This window comes from Macrosteles quadrilineatus, unplaced genomic scaffold, assembly GCF_028750875.1.
Source record: "Macrosteles quadrilineatus isolate MER2022 unplaced genomic scaffold, UCM_ALF_1.0 Scaffold_1__1_contigs__length_201487025, whole genome shotgun sequence".
NCBI classification, from domain to species: Eukaryota; Metazoa; Arthropoda; class Insecta; order Hemiptera; family Cicadellidae; genus Macrosteles; species Macrosteles quadrilineatus.
This window is the reverse complement of record NW_026542594.1, coordinates 47,615,259-47,634,019: the sequence shown is the minus strand read 5'-3', so window position 1 is coordinate 47,634,019 and position 18,761 is coordinate 47,615,259. Positions and strand designations below refer to the sequence as shown.

Below are 18,761 nucleotides of genomic sequence, written 5' to 3'. Positions count from 1 at the left end.
AAAAACTAAAAACAATTTTAACTAGTAACGATTTGCAAGGTCGTCCAGATGAACTTGGAAATAGTACATTAGAAAATCTGAATATACAGTAGTGTCGTGCATTTGAAGTACTAAATCAGAACACAGACTTACTTGAGGACAGTTACACAATAAACGAAAGATCTATGGAAGTAAAGACTACATTATTTCGTGAAAAAAAACAAGGATGCGTCAGTTAGGGCCAGTTAGACAATTGAAGTACACAGAATTGAATCACCATAGTTTTGTCCATGCAACAATGTGAGAGGATAAAACATGTACTTCTTCAATTATAATTACATGTTTATGTTTAAAACCGTAGACGTGTACAGACTTTACTAAGAAAAAACTTCTCCCCGGTAACACAGGCAATACGAATTCCTTCTAGACGAGGTTTTCAATAGGCCTACAACAAAATCATAAAACAAAAGACGTTTCACAGGACAGGCTAAGTAGCACACTGAGCACTTCAGCAAATAAATAGTTTACCGAGATAACTATTGCTTACCAAGACAGCAGTGTCATTCAAGGAGAAATAGTACAAACTAATGTCACCAAAAGTCTAAAATTCATTCTTTATTTTATTTTTTAATAGAGAAAAATAAAGACAACGAGGCTTTAAATAACCGGTATTATCAATTTTGTATTTATTTCTCTATTGAATAAATGTAACGGTAGTTACCTCACCACTGTTCACAATATTTGACCCTGCTATTACAAAAATATGTTAGTTAATTAATATTCAAACTCGTGTACATGTTGCTCGAATTCGAGAAATTTCAAAGTATTACAGAAGTTATTTCAAAACGAAAAACAGTCATATTTTCAATGAGTTTAAAAGAGTCAACTCAAAAATCACCGGTGTGTAACTCATGTACTCACGATGTATATACAGTAATCAACATTTCCTGTAAATATTTTACGATATTTCATAACTTGGTATTGCTTTTTAATGTTTCTACAAATATTTCCTAACTTATAGCCGCATAACGTTGTCCATGTTTATCTTATTTATTGATAAACCTATGCATGGTACCACCCTTGTGGCCAGCAGTAAGTTAACAAATTTCAGTAATTCTTTAGTAAAGATAAAAACCTTTTTATTACCTTAAGGACTTCCTGTTGTCTTTAACAATTTTATTTGTTCAATCGGCGTTTTTTTTTTAGCTAAAATAAAACATTTATTTAATTGAAGTAAACTAATATAGGCCTATTTATATTCACTGTAATGTATTTCAAAAATATATCGATTGAGAAACAAACAATTACACGTAATAAAAAACCTCGCTAGTCCGCTGCATTGTGATAGCTGAAAATCGTCGGAATAAAAACCGCCACTACAAGAAACTGAAGTTGGTACGCCTGCAGCGTCCTCCACAGCTGCTGGCGCTGCCGCTCAACACATACCCACCTAAAAGACGAGCAAGTTGTATGTCGGCCGGGTCGATTGGCGAACAGTTTGTTTCTCGCATATAATAATTAAGTTTTCCAGGCCGGTCAACTGGACTGACGACGAAATAACTTGTCGACGTACTGGTTTTCAGTATTTATCTATTTAATTAAAAAAGACGGTCTAGTGGCTAAACGACCAAGTATCTTGTCGGTCAACTGGTGGCCCCCCTAATTCACAACATATACACAAAAAACATAAAAAATACCGAAAGTTTTGATGTTTTTGGCCCCTCCTAAAGTTAGCACAGGGTACTAGAGGTTGAAAACTCAGGATATACATCCCAGAGTACCCCCAGACAACATGTAAAAATTCCCTCAAATTCGGAATACTTTTCAGCTACCCCCACTATTTTTCACAAGGCCACACTAAAAAAAACAGGCCGTAATGCTCGTCCAGCATGACGTCACGATAGAAGACGGCAATGACGTAATTTTGCCATTGTAATTTTAAAATTGGTTCGTGATGGTAATATTGGCTACCATTTTGGATAGAGAAGAGATAGCGAACTCTGGTTTTCACCATTCTTTAAGTTTTTGTAAACACTTCAAAATGAGGTGTCACTTGATGGGGATTTACATTAAAAAATCTTAAGTTGTCCCCCAAATCCCCCCTTTTGGGGGGACACTCAAAAATTTAAATGTGAACCCCCATTAAGTGACACTTCGTTTTGAAGTGTTTACAAAAACTTAAAGATAGTGAAAACACTGAAAACCAGAGTTAGCTATCTCTTCTCTATCCAAAATGGTAGCCAATATTACCATCACGAACCAATTTTACCATTGTTTATTTTCACAACATTTGACGGGCTACCATTTTGGATAGAGAAGAGATAGCGACCTCTAGTTTTCACCATTCTTTAAGTTTTTGTAAACACTTCAAAATGAGGTGTCACTTGAAGGGGGTTTTCCGTTTAAAATATTTGAGTTGCCCCCCAAATCCCCCCTTTTGGGGGGACACTCAAAAATTTCAAAATCATAAAATGAAACTTCCTGCTAAGATTTCACGACCACCAAAAGGATATCTCTGTAAATTTACTTGAAAAAATATTAGAGGGGGGGGGGGTCTTGACTTTTTATTCACCCTGTATCTACTGGACCTTTTGTATCATTTAGATTTACTGTCTTTGCCTTTCAGTGCTGTGCTGTGTCGTTTATTGAGAACTTGACAGCTGAAAACCTAAACATGGACAAAGAGGAGTTTGACCAGTATATGAGTGGACAAATCATAGCTCCAAGCACTTGGGAAACTGCTTTGATCATGTGTGAGGTAATTCATTGTTTGTTTTTACTTTGTTAAGGCGGCTCCAGACATTCGCCATTCGCCAAACACAAAATACTTGACTTTCGGCGAAATAGTTGTCTATTTGCTGATTAACGAGTAGATGTCTACACACATGTGTTTTTTCCAAGCTACTGTACGTTTTTTGTTTGTTTCGGGAATAACAAATATTTGTTCACTTTGATGTGTGCAAAAATACCGACAATGAATAGGAAAACACGAGCAGGAATGTTAGCTGCTTGCCAATTAGAGAAACGCCTATCCACACTACTCGCGATTCGGCGAGTCGCTGCTCGGTGCTTGGCAAAAGGTGCATGTCTGGAGCCGCCTTTATAAGATAATAATTTATTTAAAGTATAAAATAGGGATGGGGTACACGAGTCCATTTGCTCATCTGACATTCAGGTTTATATGCTTCTTTTCTCAGAAGTACTTGTACTAAAGTAACAGTTAATATCAGTATCTTTATCTCATCCGTTATTAGCTTCTCTATAAAGGTATAGGTAGACTATTATTAACATTTAAAATAAAAACATCACCAATATTTAATGAATTTTTAAATCAAAAATTTTTAATTACAAAACTCATTTTTAAAATTTGATTCATCCCAATATTACCGGTACCAGTTCTTCTTGAAGATTAGACTGTAATTGTAATGTAACAACAACCTGTTATAATTCCATCACGGCTGAATTCTCAGGCCTATAACTTTCTTTTTCTATAGACAGCATACTCATTTAACACAACTATTGGCCCCATTTAATTTAGTGTTAAACCCAAATAACATGAATTTGATATAGGAAAATTAGGATTTTTTTATTTACACAAAAACTAAAATAGATATGAAGTAAGTGTAAATTTCAAAGTTGTTAAGAATTGAAAAAAAACCTATAAAATAATGTGCCAATTGACATATATGTTGCTATTTGAAAATTTTGAACAACATGGGCATTTGCAAATGTTCAAAAATCAATTTTTCTGGAATTTTTATTATTCCAAATAACCGTTACTTGTAGCATATCACAGTAAAGCTAAGTTCATAACGAGTAAGATAATTCAACCGGAGAAGGGCTAAGTGTGTTGGTATAGGAAACACAAAGTATAAAAAACATATCGATAAAAAAAACTGTCGCTATTTTAAAAATAAACTGTTATACTTTCAAATAATGTATAACATGACTTAAACTAGTGACCCTCAGTTTTTGACACATCCCTGTATCGGGAAAAAAGTTAAAAATATTTTTACGTTATTCCTTGGCGGTAATAACTTAGCGGGAAATGATTTCATCCTTGTACGTTAAGCAGTTTTTCCGTAATCAATTTGAGACACCTTACGTGGGACACCCGGTAAACGACAGGGTGTTTCAAAAAGGACTTTACATCTTTGAAAACTCATATACCTTTAATGAAACAAGGTACAGAGCTGGTTTTGGCGTTGTTTGAAAGGAAAACACTTCAAGTTTTTTTTTTTACCTTAAACTAAAGATTTTCTATGTGGCTGCCTTTAGTTATCCTGTGGGGATCCCATCTGTAGTCGATTTCTTCCCAGACTCTCACTAGCATTTCAGGCGTAACTTGCTCGGCGGCAGCGTTAATTCGTACTTTAAGTTCAGGTAAAGTGACCGTCAAAGGAATTACGTACACCTTCTTTCATGAAACCCCAGAAGAAACTAGCGGTGTCAGGTCAGGGGAATATTCAGATCAGGGGGGGGGGGGGGGCATGCAATTGGCGCATCATGGCCAATCCATTGACCTGGAAAGTGGTCATTGAGAAAATACTGGACGTCAGTCAGATAGTGTGGTGGTGCGCCATCTTGCATGAAGTAAACATTTTGTTCTTGGTCATCCTCATCGATCTGTGGTATCAAAAATTGTTGCAGCATATCAAGGAACACTATCCCGCTAATGGTTCTCTCTTGGAAAAAAAATGGGCATGCATTTTCCTCTTGCTCAACGCACAAAAAAACGTTCACTTCAGCGCTATCTCGAACATGTTGCAATGTTTCATTTGGATTTTCACTGCCCCAAGGAGGACTTTTAACGTATTTGGTAAGAAAATTACGCTGACCTGTTGTCCCCGACTTTGATTTGTCAAACCAGAACACACAGCTCTCAGAACACAGGTCCAGTGAACACAGCCATTTTTAACGTAACTGCCGCTAGCGCTTGTGTTGCTTATGAGGCGCGACTAAGCACTGGTGTATTGCGCGAATCAAAACTTGATGTGTTTCCCTTTAAAACAACAACAAAACCAGCTTGGTGCCTTGTTTCATTAATTTTATATAAACTATCAAAGTTGTTAAGTCCTTTTTGAAACACCCTGTATATGAAAATCCAATGTTTGTTTGTGGTATGTTTGTCCTTTATGCGTTATTAAACGACCATTGGATCGTTATGAAACTTTAGGGAAGTAAATAAGTCCTACTGTATCCATACAAAATGAACAGTTTTATTTGCCAAATTAAGTAATATTTTATGGTTTAAGGGTTCCATTTCCTAGTTGTCCAAGCTAATCACGAAATTCCTTTCCATCAGAATTGACAGTTGACAAGATAATATTTTTTTGTTTGGTTTTTGGTTATCAAAAAGTCTCAATTATTTATTTGTCAAGATAGACACCATATCTTTGTGTAAAAAAGTCTCTATGGTTACTTTGTTATTATCTATAGATGAAATCCTATGTTTGTCTGTCTGTCGTATGTTTTTCCTTTATGCGATACTAAACTACCATCCGATTGTGATGAAACTTTAGGGAAGTAAATAAGTACTATACAAAATAAACAGTTTTATTAGCCACATTGCGTAATATTTTATGGTTTTTAGGGTTCCATTTCCCAGTTGTAGAAGCCAATCACGAAATGCCTTTCCACCAGAACTGACAGTTAACACGAAAATTCTTTTGTTTGGTTTTTGGTTTTCAAAAAGTCTCATTATAGATAACCCTATCCCTGGTTTTAATCTATATACAGTACATTGCAGAGTTAACTGGCTAAGAAGTAAACCAATTGCGTGTATTGAATACTGGCTTAGAGATATAGTGCGATCACCTATATTTAAGTAAACAAAAATCAGCTGTGTATGGTTTTCAATGCTATTCTTAAGGGGAACATTTTACGTTAGGCTATATCTAATTTTGTGTTAACATATTGGGGATTTCACTATTTTCCCCGCCATCACGGAAAAGAGACCTTTAATTTGAGCCCTCTCCCGTCGTTCTACGACATCGCAGTCACTCACAATTTTGACATAAAGAATTTCCTTACGTAATTAATATATAGATGTATCCTCTTTATAGTAATATTTTTTTTGCAGGGCAAACACTTAATGAATGAACACAAAGCGATTTTCAAGGATCTTCATCACAAATCTGATATCTTTATGGAAGATATTAATCAGCTCAAAGAAGAAATGCACAGTTTTGAAGTAAGGGTTCCTTAGTTTACCAACAAAAACACTGTTTGTGAAGTACTAGGTAAATTTAAGCAATTTAATTGTAAATATATAAACAAATATTTTATGGTTTCCTTTTCTTTTGCTTTTTTTCTTAACTATTGTTAGTTTTGAAATATAATGGTTTTCCAAAACTAATTGGTTAGGAGAATTGAGTGTAATGATAAAACAATGGAATTTTAAATATTACTACTACAACATACAAACCAATTTCTAGTCTTATTAAGTGAAAAATAATAAGATGACTCGGATGGGTTGATGGGATTGGGTTTCTTTGTGATAAGTATCTCTGATCAGGCAGCTACATTATCTCTAACCTTACTGTGTTTGCACAGCAAAATTACTGTATTATTGTATTAAACAAAAATTGATTTTTAGTTCTTTAGAAAACATTATTAACTCGGACAGGATCAATCAATCATTATATCCTGACTTTCAAAAAGTTCAACCATCCAAATTTATCTCATGGTCTCTCATTAATAAACAATTGATTATCTCTTCAGTAAAAACAATGGTTTACTTACAGGAACTTGTAAAGAAACGAGTGAATGGCATGATAGTGCAGTTCCCTCTAGAAGTTCGACCCAGGAAGGCAGTGTTGCGTCCTCTGTCTCTCAACTGTCTAGGAACTCCTGTAACCCTGGACCAGGAGGACCCTGCGATCACACAACTACCACCTCCCATCACACCTCAGGTACTTGCACACATTCTGTGAATGACATGATAGTGCAGTTCCCTCTAGAGGTTTGCCCTAGGAAGGCAATGTTGTGTCCTCTGTCTCTCAACTGTCAAGGAACTCCTGTAACCCTGGACCAGGAGGACCCTGCGATCACACAACTACCACCTCCCAACACACCTCAGGTACTTGCACACATTCTGTGAATGACATGATAGTGCAGTTCCCTCTAGAGGTTTGCCCTAGGAAGGCAATGTTGTGTCCTCTGTCTCTCAACTGTCAAGGAACTCCTGTAACCCTGGACCAGGAGGACCCTGCGATCACACAACTACCACCTCCCATCACACCTCAGGTACTTGCACACATTCTGTGAATGACATGATAGTGCAGTTCCCTCTAGAGGTTTGCCCTAGGAAGGCAATGTTGTGTCCTCTGTCTCTCAACTGTCAAGGAACTCCTGTAACCCTGGACCAGGAGGACCCTGCGATCACACAACTACCACCTCCCATCACACCTCAGGTACTTGCACACATTCTGTGAATGACATGATAGTGCAGTTCCCTCTAGAGGTTTGCCCTAGGAAGGCAATGTTGTGTCCTCTGTCTCTCAACTGTCAAGGAACTCCTGTAACCCTGGACCAGGAGGACCCTGCGATCACACAACTACCACCTCCCAACACACCTCAGGTACTTGCACACATTCTGTGAATGACATGATAGTGCAGTTCCCTCTAGAGGTTTGCCCTAGGAAGGCAATGTTGTGTCCTGTCTCTCAACTGTGTAGGAACTCCTGTAACCCTGGACCAGGAGGACCCTGCGATCACACAACTACCACCTCCCAACACACCTCAGGTACTTGCACACATTCTGTGAATGACATGATAGTGCAGTTCCCTCTAGAGGTTTGCTCTAGGAAGGCAATGTTGTGTCCTCTGTCTCTCAACTGTCAAGGAACTCCTGTAACCCTGGACCAGGAGGACCCTGCGATCACACAATTACCACCTCCCATCACACCTCAGGTACTTGCACACATTCTGTGAATGACATGATAGTGCAGTTCCCTCTAGAGGTTTGCCCTAGGAAGGCAATGTTGTGTCCTCTGTCTCTCAACTGTCAAGGAACTCCTGTAACCCTGGACCAGGAGGACCCTGCGATCACACAACTACCACCTCCCATCACACCTCAGGTACTTGCACACATTCTGTGAATGACATGATAGTGCAGTTCCCTCTAGAGGTTTGCCCTAGGAAGGCAATGTTGTGTCCTCTGTCTCTCAACTGTCAAGGAACTCCTGTAACCCTGGACCAGGAGGACCCTGCGATCACACAACTACCACCTCCCAACACACCTCAGGTACTTGCACACATTCTGTGAATGACATGATAGTGCAGTTCCCTCTAGAGGTTTGCCCTAGGAAGGCAATGTTGTGTCCTGTCTCTCAACTGTGTAGGAACTCCTGTAACCCTGGACCAGGAGGACCCTGCGATCACACAACTACCACCTCCCAACACACCTCAGGTACTTGCACACATTCTGTGAATGACATGATAGTGCAGTTCCCTCTAGAGGTTTGCTCTAGGAAGGCAATGTTGTGTCCTCTGTCTCTCAACTGTCAAGGAACTCCTGTAACCCTGGACCAGGAGGACCCTGCGATCACACAACTACCACCTCCCATCACACCTCAGGTACTTGCACACATTCTGTGAATGACATGATAGTGCAGTTCCCTCTAGAGGTTTGCCCTAGGAAGGCAATATTGTGTCCTCTGTCTCTATGATAAAAATTAAAATTAAAATGAGGGTATATATCATTGTTATTTTCGTAGTTTAATGGGAAGGCAAAAACCAATAACTATGGAAACAATTACATTTTATTACTGCAAGGAGATGTTTAAGAGTAAATTCAATCAGGCAAATGGAATTTCGCCCTGCAGACTAACTGCAGGTTTGCTGCGAAGGGGAATTTATCACAAATTTATTGCTCTTCTGTCCGTGAGACCGTTATAGATAAAAAAAAAAATTTTTGTATATAACTATATAATCATAAAAGATAAAACTGTGTAAAATGATTACTCCTATATATGTTTATGGGGTTTATCGTGAATTAGGACCCCTCAGAGTGTTGGTAAAATATTTTTGAAAAAACGTATACATGTACCTATCAAAAGTTGTTAAAGTAATTTTTTTTTAAATATTGGTTTTTAAATTACTAAAGCCTATATATTATGAAAGTTTATGAACTAATTTATGTAAACAAACATAAACCATCAGATTCCGTCTATTTTTAAAGTTTGCCAGAGACTTCAAATAGTGCCTATTTTACCCATATTTCTTAGTAATGGCGATTTTGATTAGCCTACACCTTTGGTGTCTTCGGTCTGTATTTAACCCTTAACTACTATACCGATGTCTCGTGGACGTCAGCCAAACTCCCCACTCCAATCCCCCCCCCACCCTTCCACCTAAAAACCAGTCCCACCCAATACTTTTCAGTCGAGTGGTGGCCTTTGTGTAGTGAAAGTGTTCCGACTTTTTGAATTTGCGTCTCTCAGCGTGGTATAGTGATTACGTAATTTTTTACTTATCATAGTAACGTCTCGTGAACGTTGTATAGTGATTATGTAATTTTAGATATATCATTGTGACGTCTCATAGACAGTGTATAGTAATTGCGTAACTTATGGACATCACAGTGGTTCGAAATGGATTCCTCAAACACAGCCAAAATACCTTCAACTTCTACTGTTCAAGACCCTACAAGAAGTAGGCCGAGGCGTTTTGTAAGTACTGCCTCATGAAACTATGAGGCATATTTGGAAGAATGCCTTGACGATCCACCAGACAAGTCTGATGATAGTGAAGATAGTAATCAGGATTCAGATTATGTTATTGAAAGTATTCATAACAGTAAGTCGGAACAAGAAATGAGTGAAAATGAAAATGAATGTGATTTAGTTCCTCCTTCTGCTGATGACGAGGAAAATTTACAGGGAGCATCACAAGAAAACAAACTAGTCCAACAGGGTGAGCCAGATGTGGTTAATCACCAACAAATAAATTGAGAAGAAACTGTAGATGTGAGGATAATAATCATGTAGAGATGAAATCATTCAAAGCCTCATGAATGAAATCATTCATTGATGGTGCTGGAGATCCAATGGATATGCAAGACAACTGTGAAGAGCAACCGATCCGTAGGCGTGTAACAAATCTATTTTACTATGGGAAACCAACCAAAACTAAGCGTGCTTTCAAATGGAGGAAGACCATGCCCCCATCAAACACAAGAACACGGGGTCATAACATTATTACTCACATTCCAGGGTTAAAGACAAAAGCGAAAAATCTTGGTGATAGCCCATCACCCTTTGAAGTATGGGAACTGCTTATGACACAAAATATCCTTGATGAAATCGTGCGTTGGACGAATGGAAAAATTAGAGCTATGAAATTGAAATATGATAATCAAAAATGATACCCCGACTCACCTTGAATATCTCGATCTGGAGTCAAACCCAGTGCAGATCGTGAAGTAAAATCATTCCTTTACGGCTTTACTGGGGAAATAACCCTGTTATCATTTGTTAACCCTGACAGGGCTATGATATCTGGCTTTCCAGTGTCTGGGTCATCTGCAGCAGTGTGATGCATTGATTACACCATTATCACAGCTTTCTTCTGCTTGGGGACAAATGATAACAGGGTTATTTCCCCAGTAAAGCCGTAAAGGAATGATTTTACTTCACGATCTGCACTGGGTTTGACTGTACAACCACACAAAAGCTGGAGTTGACAGCCTAGACCAGAAAATCTCCAACAACTCTTCAAGCCCCAGTTCTTTTTTTTTTACTATTATTGATGCAGCGTCTGGCGTGAACGCATTTGTACTGCATCAGGCTTATATACCCAGGGCTGCCCACAAGGGGGGGCTGTGACGCAGACTGTGTCATTGAAATTCTTGGGAGGGTTGCAAAAAATGCAGGGTGGCTGAAGTTGATTGCAACAGTGTTCAACGTGACGATAGTCAAAAATATATTACAAAGTCACCAGATAGAAAGTCGATTAATTAATGACAATAGTTATATTATTGAATTCAATTAGTTTAAATACTAATTTCTAGGATTCGTGTAGGAAGTTATTATTCAGATTATTAAGATTAGCAAGACGTGAGATCTAAGAATGAGGGCACGGAATGGCTCAACTGCTGAGATAGATAAAGATAATAACGCGTGGCACAGACACAAGCTACATCGCGACTCAGCACAGAACGCTTTGTTGACATAAAGCTCGTTAAAATACAATCAAGTAGCATAGGCTACAATACTATTGTTTACAGTACTATTGTTTAGATACTCGATCACCTGAGTTAATAGGGGGGGGAGGGGGGTAATGAAAAATACGGTTAATACAATATAGTATAAAATCAGATGACAAACCCATTAAAACGCTGTAAACACACATTAACGTCACAATTTGAACTTTTATCAATGAAATTCAATATTGCACAATCATTATTATTGTGCAACAATGACATTTCAAATCATTTAACTTGGTTCAGTTGTACAAACGGCAACTTTTAGGGAATAAGCTATTACCGTAGGTCTCATGGTAAGACTTGGACCCGGGACCGATTTACTTTTTAATTTTAATGTCCCTAGAAGCCAAAAACACTATCCTTTCAAATTCATATATATATATATATGTATTTATATATTTACTAGCTGTACCCGCGGGCTTTGCCCCGTTTAACTTCATAAGTGAGCTCGTTCGCATGGCTCAATCACGTCCTGGATGAAGTTAGTTCGCTACGCTCACTCACTTTTAGGTTGGAGCTCGTTCGCTGCACTCACTTGCCTTCAGGTTAGCTTGTTCGCTACGCTAACTCGCCTCCAGGTTGGAGTTTGTTCGCTACGCTCACTCATTTGGTTGCAAATTAGCTGTTGTCATAAATGTAAAAGAAATAATAGTGCTGCACCCTGTTGGTAATCCTTGTAACTTAAATGCTATTGAACATCATAGAACAGAACCAACTTGTTTAATTGAAACAGCTGTTAAGATTCATTAATTCCATTTAAATATGAGTACTCATAAGGTTAACATGGGAAACTCCAGAGCCACTGGGGTGGAGCCCGAGAGTCCGATCAGAATAAAAACAGCTTAGTTTTCCTATTTAATGCCTAAAGAATCAGTGTACCAAATTTCAGCCTCCTAGGTAAATGGGAAGTAAGAGAATTAGTGATGAGTGAGTGAGTCAGTCAGTGAGTCAGTGAGGGCTTTGCCTTTTATATATATAGACAAGCAGAGTACCCGTCCTTCGTACGGGGTTGGCATATAAGTATAAAATGCTTATTGCAGTTATACTCAAGCTTTGCGTTCGCAATGGGGGAGGACAAATTTGAAGAAAATTGTTTAATATATAAAATTTACAGCATACTATAGTATTACACATCTACCATAGCCATAATGTTCTACCACTTCACCTAAACAACAGAGACGGATAAACTATTAACAATTCGCAAAATATCACAAATTATTCATGAAATTAAAAACATAAACATAACTGTAAACAGTTGTACTTTGACAGTTCTCATTGCATTCCCATTTTTTTTGTTGCTGCTTAGTTCAAATAGTCAATGGTTCAAATTAGCTGTATTCATAAAAGCAAAAAGAATTATTGTGCTGCACCCTGTTGGTAAGTCTTATAAATTTTAATGCTTTTGCATATCATAGAACCAACTTTTTTAGTTAAAACAGCTGACTAAATTCTTTAATCCCCTTTAATTATGAATACTCATAATAGACCAGACCGTGGTTGGGGTTGAGTATGCAAAATTATTCGGATGCACTTTCTCTTTTGATTGTTGTTAAGGACACTTTGGACAGTAAGAAAACGCATGTTGCCACGATCGGCGTTGGTCATGTACCAATATGGCTGCCATCCAATATGGCAGACCACCTGACTTGACCTTGATCGAGAAAAATTCAAATAACTCCCATCGTTTTTCGACTTATTTTGATAGTTCTTTTATAGTTGAAAAGAAGAAGAAATTTGCTTTAAGAGTCTCCATTACACTTATAGTGATATCCCGTTTAAAAAAGTGATAAATTAGATTTTAATAAAGATTTTAGTTTTAAAACGGATTAAATATACGTTGAGGTGATTATATTTGAGTTTTTACTGACGAAGTATGACCAAAATCAACCTTGTAGCTGCTTGGGTAACAAAAACGTAATTATCCTTTATCATTTAATAACCAAAATCAAATATTGTAATTTAATAATCCATATATTATTAATGTTATTAATTTACAACAAAACACAATTGGAGAAGGTACGTTTTTAAAATACCCCCGCCGCAGCAAACCTGCCGACTAAGCGAATTTCCATTTGTCTGAATTGATTTTCAGTTAAATATATTTTAATAACATTAGGTTTAACGAGTACCTAGGTTTGCTGCTACAAGGAAACTAATAAAGTGTGTTTTTGAGTAAAATATTGATAGCTTAGTACAAAATAAATAAATTTGCCAAGTTTGATCAAGATATCATCAACAAGCAAACTACAACATTTGACAATATTCACCATAAGAATAACATGGGAATTTTAAATTTACAATTTTTTAAATTTTCTTCGTTACTAACAATCAAACAAAAATACTTTTATATACTAAATTATTTTTTTTTTAAGCTCTTTAAAAAGGTCTAAAGAGAAATCGGGAAATTTTGTGTTTTGAGGGTCAAAAGTGAGAAAAACCTATTTTTACCCCATAAAACCCCCCGTAAAGCCCCGTTCCCATGGTCTGATCGTGCTGGTTCGCGAACTCATTCAAGTTTATCCCGCTTTACACCTTTAAACCAAATTTCATCAAAATCGGACAAAAATTACTCAAGTTATCGCGTTCACTGACGTATATATATATAAAAATTTGAACGAATGGTGTTTTTGGCCTCTGGGGACATCAAAATGAAAAAGTAAATCGGTCCCGGGTCTAGGTCTTACCGTGCCACCTACGGTAATAGCTACTTCCCTATAGGGAAATTCGCTAAAAGAGCAATGCAAGAAAAATTTCATGTAACAATTGGGTAAACAGCTTTTTTAGGGTAATTCGACCCTGCTGAGTACAAATCTGCGTGTTGCCAAATCGAAATTTGAACCGGAAGTCAGTATCCAAGATGGCAGCCAGACCCTGTTTGCCCCATTACTCTTTTGTTATTTGGCCTAAAATATTGGTTTAAACATCTGTATAGGGGTTTTCTCATATGCCAAACACATTGCAATACTCAAAATCTACTTACCTCAACTTTTAGGAGCATATGTTCCAAGATGGCACCCAAGATGGCGTTCTTAAACTCTGTTTACGCATATCTCTCTTCTTAGTTGACCTAAAATAATAGTTTTAACATCTGCATAGGGGTTTTATCGGATTGCAAACACATTGCAATACTCCAAATTTACTTACAAAAACTTTTAGGGGCATATGTTCCAAGATGACACCCAAGATGGCGTCCTAAAACTCTGTTTTCGCATATCTCTCTTATTAGTTGGCTTAAAATAATAATTTAAACGTCTGCATAGGGGCTTTCTTAGAATGCCAAACACATTTCAATACTCAAAACTTAATTACAACAATCTTTGAGGTAATATTTTCCAAGATGGCACACAATATGGCCGCCAAAAAACTCTGTTTCCGTATATCTGCCTTGTTTGTTTGTTTGAAATTATTATTTTAACGTCCATAAAGGCTTTTCCTCTGATGCCAAATGGATTGAAACACTCATTATATACTTCCTACAATTGTGTAGGACCTAGGTTCCAACATTGGCCGCCAAAACTTCTGTCCTCGGAAAAGAACAAGAAATATGAGAAAAAGGCCATCGGAGAGAAAATAAATTGTTAATTGCAATACTTAAAAGAAGATATTAACAAAATGAATTGACCATTTAAAGGGGTCAAACATTGTCGAGAACGGTAGCACAGTTTTGTGCAAGTCTTTTGATTCTTCTTGTGCGTTTACATTGTAGATAGACACTTGGATAAACAATTACATCCTAGGATATCTGTGGAGGCTTTTGGGACTGACAAGGATCTCACAAGAATGGGATGTACTGGTGTCAGTGAAGCCCCCAGCTATATAACTCGTAGTCCATCTTCACTGGTCGGACAAGATGAGCATTTTCCAACACGTTCAAATAGAACGTGTATCCGGAGATCCCTCACCTGAACAGGTGGGCAAAGACGTATCCAGCAGGGATGAGGCTATACACCTTTTTTGTTGTTATGAAAAAACCGTAACCGTAGCCTCCAAAAGGTAATGTACTGTGATTCCTAAGATGTCATTAGGCAAAGACACAATCGTAAGATACTATCTTCAATGGTTTTAAAACTAAATGATTTGTTGTACTGAAAATTTTAAAAACGTTCTATTTGAACGTTTTTTTATATATATAGCTCTACTGTACTCTCAAAAATACAGAAATCAGGCTTCAACGCAGAGAAAATAATAATGATCAACTTAAAAATGCAGAAATCAGGCTTCAACCCAGTGAACATAATAATCCTCAAACAGATGACAATGCTTCAACAGATGTTCCTCGCAAATCAGCCAGAACAAGAAAGCAACGAAAAAGACTGGACTTATGAACAAATTTAGTGGGGAAGAAACTTTTGTATCTCTATGTTTCAAATGCTATGCATTTAATAATTTAATCATCTGTTAGTTCAAAAATGTGATTCAATTAATGTAAATAAACTAGTGACAAAATAAGGCTCATTTTCAACTTGAATTTATTTAACTAACTAGCAGAGTACCCGTCCTTCATACGGGGTTGGCATATAAGTTTAAAATGCTTATTGCAGTTATACCCAAGCGTTACGTTTGCAATGGGGGAGGACAAAGTTTGATAAAATTTGCTTCTTTAAATTTACGGTATACTAAATGGTATTACGCATCTACCATAGTCATATTGTTCTACCACTTCATCTAAACAATAAAGAAAAATCAATTATTATGAATTCACAGAAAATCACAAATTATTCATGACATTAAAAACAAAAACATTACTGTAAACAATCCTACTTTGACAGTTCTCACTACGTATCACAGTTTTTTGTTGCTGCTTAGTTAAAATTAGCTGTTTACATAAATGCTAAAAAACTATAATGCTGCACCCTGTTGGTAAATATTATAACTTTTTAATGCTTTTGTATATCATAGAACCAACTTTTTTAGTTGAAACAGCTGACTAAATTCTTAAATTCCCTTTAAATATGAATACTCATAAGGTAAACATGGGGAACTACAGAGCCACTGGGGCGGAGCACGAAAGGATTTTTGAGATAAGAATATGCCTATATGTTAATCGGGAATGTGAGCTGTCATCATGCCAAATTTCAGTCCAATCCGTCCAGTGGTTTATGCGTGATTGAACTTCAAACAAACAAACAAACAAACAAACAAACACACAAACTTTCACATTTATAATATTAGTAAGATTATTTCAATATATAAACTTACAATACATAACAGTATGGTTATTGGTTGTGGAGAAAATTGTAAATTAAAAATTCCCATGTTATTCTTGTGGAGAATAAGTAAACAGTTGTAGTTTGTTTGTTTATGGATATATTTGGGCAAAAATTGGCAAATCTATTTATTTTATACTAAGCTTCTAATATACGAACGCTATGTAGATATTCTGGTAATAAAAAATTCCTTAAATTGAGGTGACATATAAAACTCTAATTTTATTTATATAGATGGATAAGTTTCCCAGTCCTGTACAACACTGATTCACGGTATTTTTTTCGGTAATCAAAACTCAACTACAACTTGATACACACAAGCCACCATTATTAATCACACTTGGTTTTGGATTTGCTTACAAACATGATCGGAAATGGTTAGGGCCTACAAAGGATTCGTAAACAACATTTATGTAAACATATCAGTTACAGCTAGAAAGAGTAATCTTTATCCAAACAGCTGTTCGTAATTTTCATATATGACGTATCCACTATCCATATATAAATCCCAAAGTACCCATGAACTTTTGAGAAAACTACAAGTCACACCCTCATAAACTGTAAGGTGCCAAATTTTAAGGGGGGTAAAAACGTACTACGAATAAATGAACATCAGAACTTACCCGATTTTTAACCACAATAGCCTACTCCTAGGCCTATGTGTTGGCCATAGCTTGGGCTATGGGCCAAAGAACGTAGGCCTATTTTTATTCACAGTGAAGTACACAAACACATCCACAACTACATATTTATTCATAATAGCACTTCGCTTCACATAATAAAGTTAAACCAGCCGATTTTACAGATATTTAACGCCGACGACGACATAACACCAAACTGGTGTTTATTTGTTGACAGACGACAGACGAAACTAGACCAGCTCAACAAGTGAATTTGCGATCAGCTGTTGTCTAGTAGTACTTGAGTTCGCCGCTTGAGCGCGTAAGCCTCGAGCGGGCAGGAACGAAGGATTTTACTCAAAGACAGGATTATTCGTTCACACGCTGTCTACGAAGTAACATCGTCGTTACAAGACTACGCATTCGCTGTTCAACCGTCGACTTGTTCACGAGAAGCTCTTGCGAAATTACGATCACGCCATACGATTCTACGTTATTGATTCAGGTTAGCTAACTTCGTTGTTAGACTTTCTAACGTTCATTTTATTATTCTTTTAATATACGTATACTCGTCTGCCACTCATTTTTTGCCCGTTTAAATTCGATTTAATTTTCTAAATTTTATTAACTTAGTTTTCGCCGACTTGCATAAAACCCGCCAGTTCCTGCCTGCCAGTGACTAGCGGTGGATATCTTTCGGTTCGTTTAAATTAATTTGCTACGAAATTACGTTTATTCTGTTCGTTTAACGATTAGTTATTACTTAAATTTATTCTAGTCGATTCGACGTTTTAATACCCCGAGACTTGTCGTCTAAGTTCTAAACCCCGTCTTTGGCGGGTGAAAGAACCAAGTCTTGGGAGCGGGCTGATTTGAACAACCAGCTACGAAAATTAATATTAAATTTATTTTAAACCTATCACGATAAATTATCTGTCCAATTATATTAATTAGGCCCCGACGACTCTGTAGGGATTGGGTTTTACATTATATTCGATCTTATACTATTTACCTAGGCCTTTAGCTAATTATTTTAAAGTTCATTACGAGTATTTATATCACATTGGCTTAAGATTGGATACTCGTCGGCCCTACAGAGTCACTCTAAAAGTTAGGCAAAATTCTCCAAAACACTTGTACGAAGGCTGGGATGATATAGCTCCAACTGGGCGTCTGCAGGATTTCCTGAGCGCTTCTAGAGCTCTGAGCCTTCGATTAAATTTTAAATAAATTGATCAGTCAAAGCCGTGACAACTTCGTATCGACCCCTGGATTTTTCTCGGCTCCTTCTGAGCACTCCAGGGAAGAAATTTGAGTGTGGCCAGTTCTAGGGGTAGGCCTAGCCTGACTTGGTGAATACTAGTTTATTCCCCCCCTAGAATTTTGCGTCACAAAACCATATACTTAAAATGTTCGTCATCACGAGAAACCTTGCGTAAAACTATCCATTATTTCATAAATTGCCCTTAAGGCCGAATTCCTTACTAAAGGGAACTTTCCATATACCGGTACCTAATGTTAAAAATACTTCAGCTGTACTTATTCCTATAATAGGCCAATTCTTTCAATTTATTACCTTACTAGCCGTCATACCCGTGCTTTGCAACGGGAAGGGAACACTAAAGAGAATAATTATTATGTTCCATAGATCTGCTGCTTGTAGTAAACTTTTAGTAATCCACCAACAAAAGTATTAACTAGCTACTTCATTTCCCAAAATTCTTTTTCAAACACAATAGATTTGTA

The 18,761-nt window shown here is 37.0% G+C and overlaps 1 protein-coding gene across 7 annotated transcripts in view; it reads left to right on the top strand.

The window, feature by feature from the left end:
- The window catches only part of LOC128982937 (rab5 GDP/GTP exchange factor-like), a 255,403-nt gene that overhangs the window by 151,479 nt on the left and 85,163 nt on the right, over positions 1–18,761 (top strand). For all 7 annotated transcript variants that reach the window (XM_054402024.1, XM_054402025.1, XM_054402028.1 and 4 more), the window contains exons 8-10: positions 2,606–2,737; positions 6,062–6,172; positions 6,726–6,893. In XM_054402024.1, the coding sequence (XP_054257999.1) occupies positions 2,606–2,737; positions 6,062–6,172; positions 6,726–6,893 (411 nt within the window). The remainder of the gene's footprint in view (positions 1–2,605; positions 2,738–6,061; positions 6,173–6,725; positions 6,894–18,761) is intronic.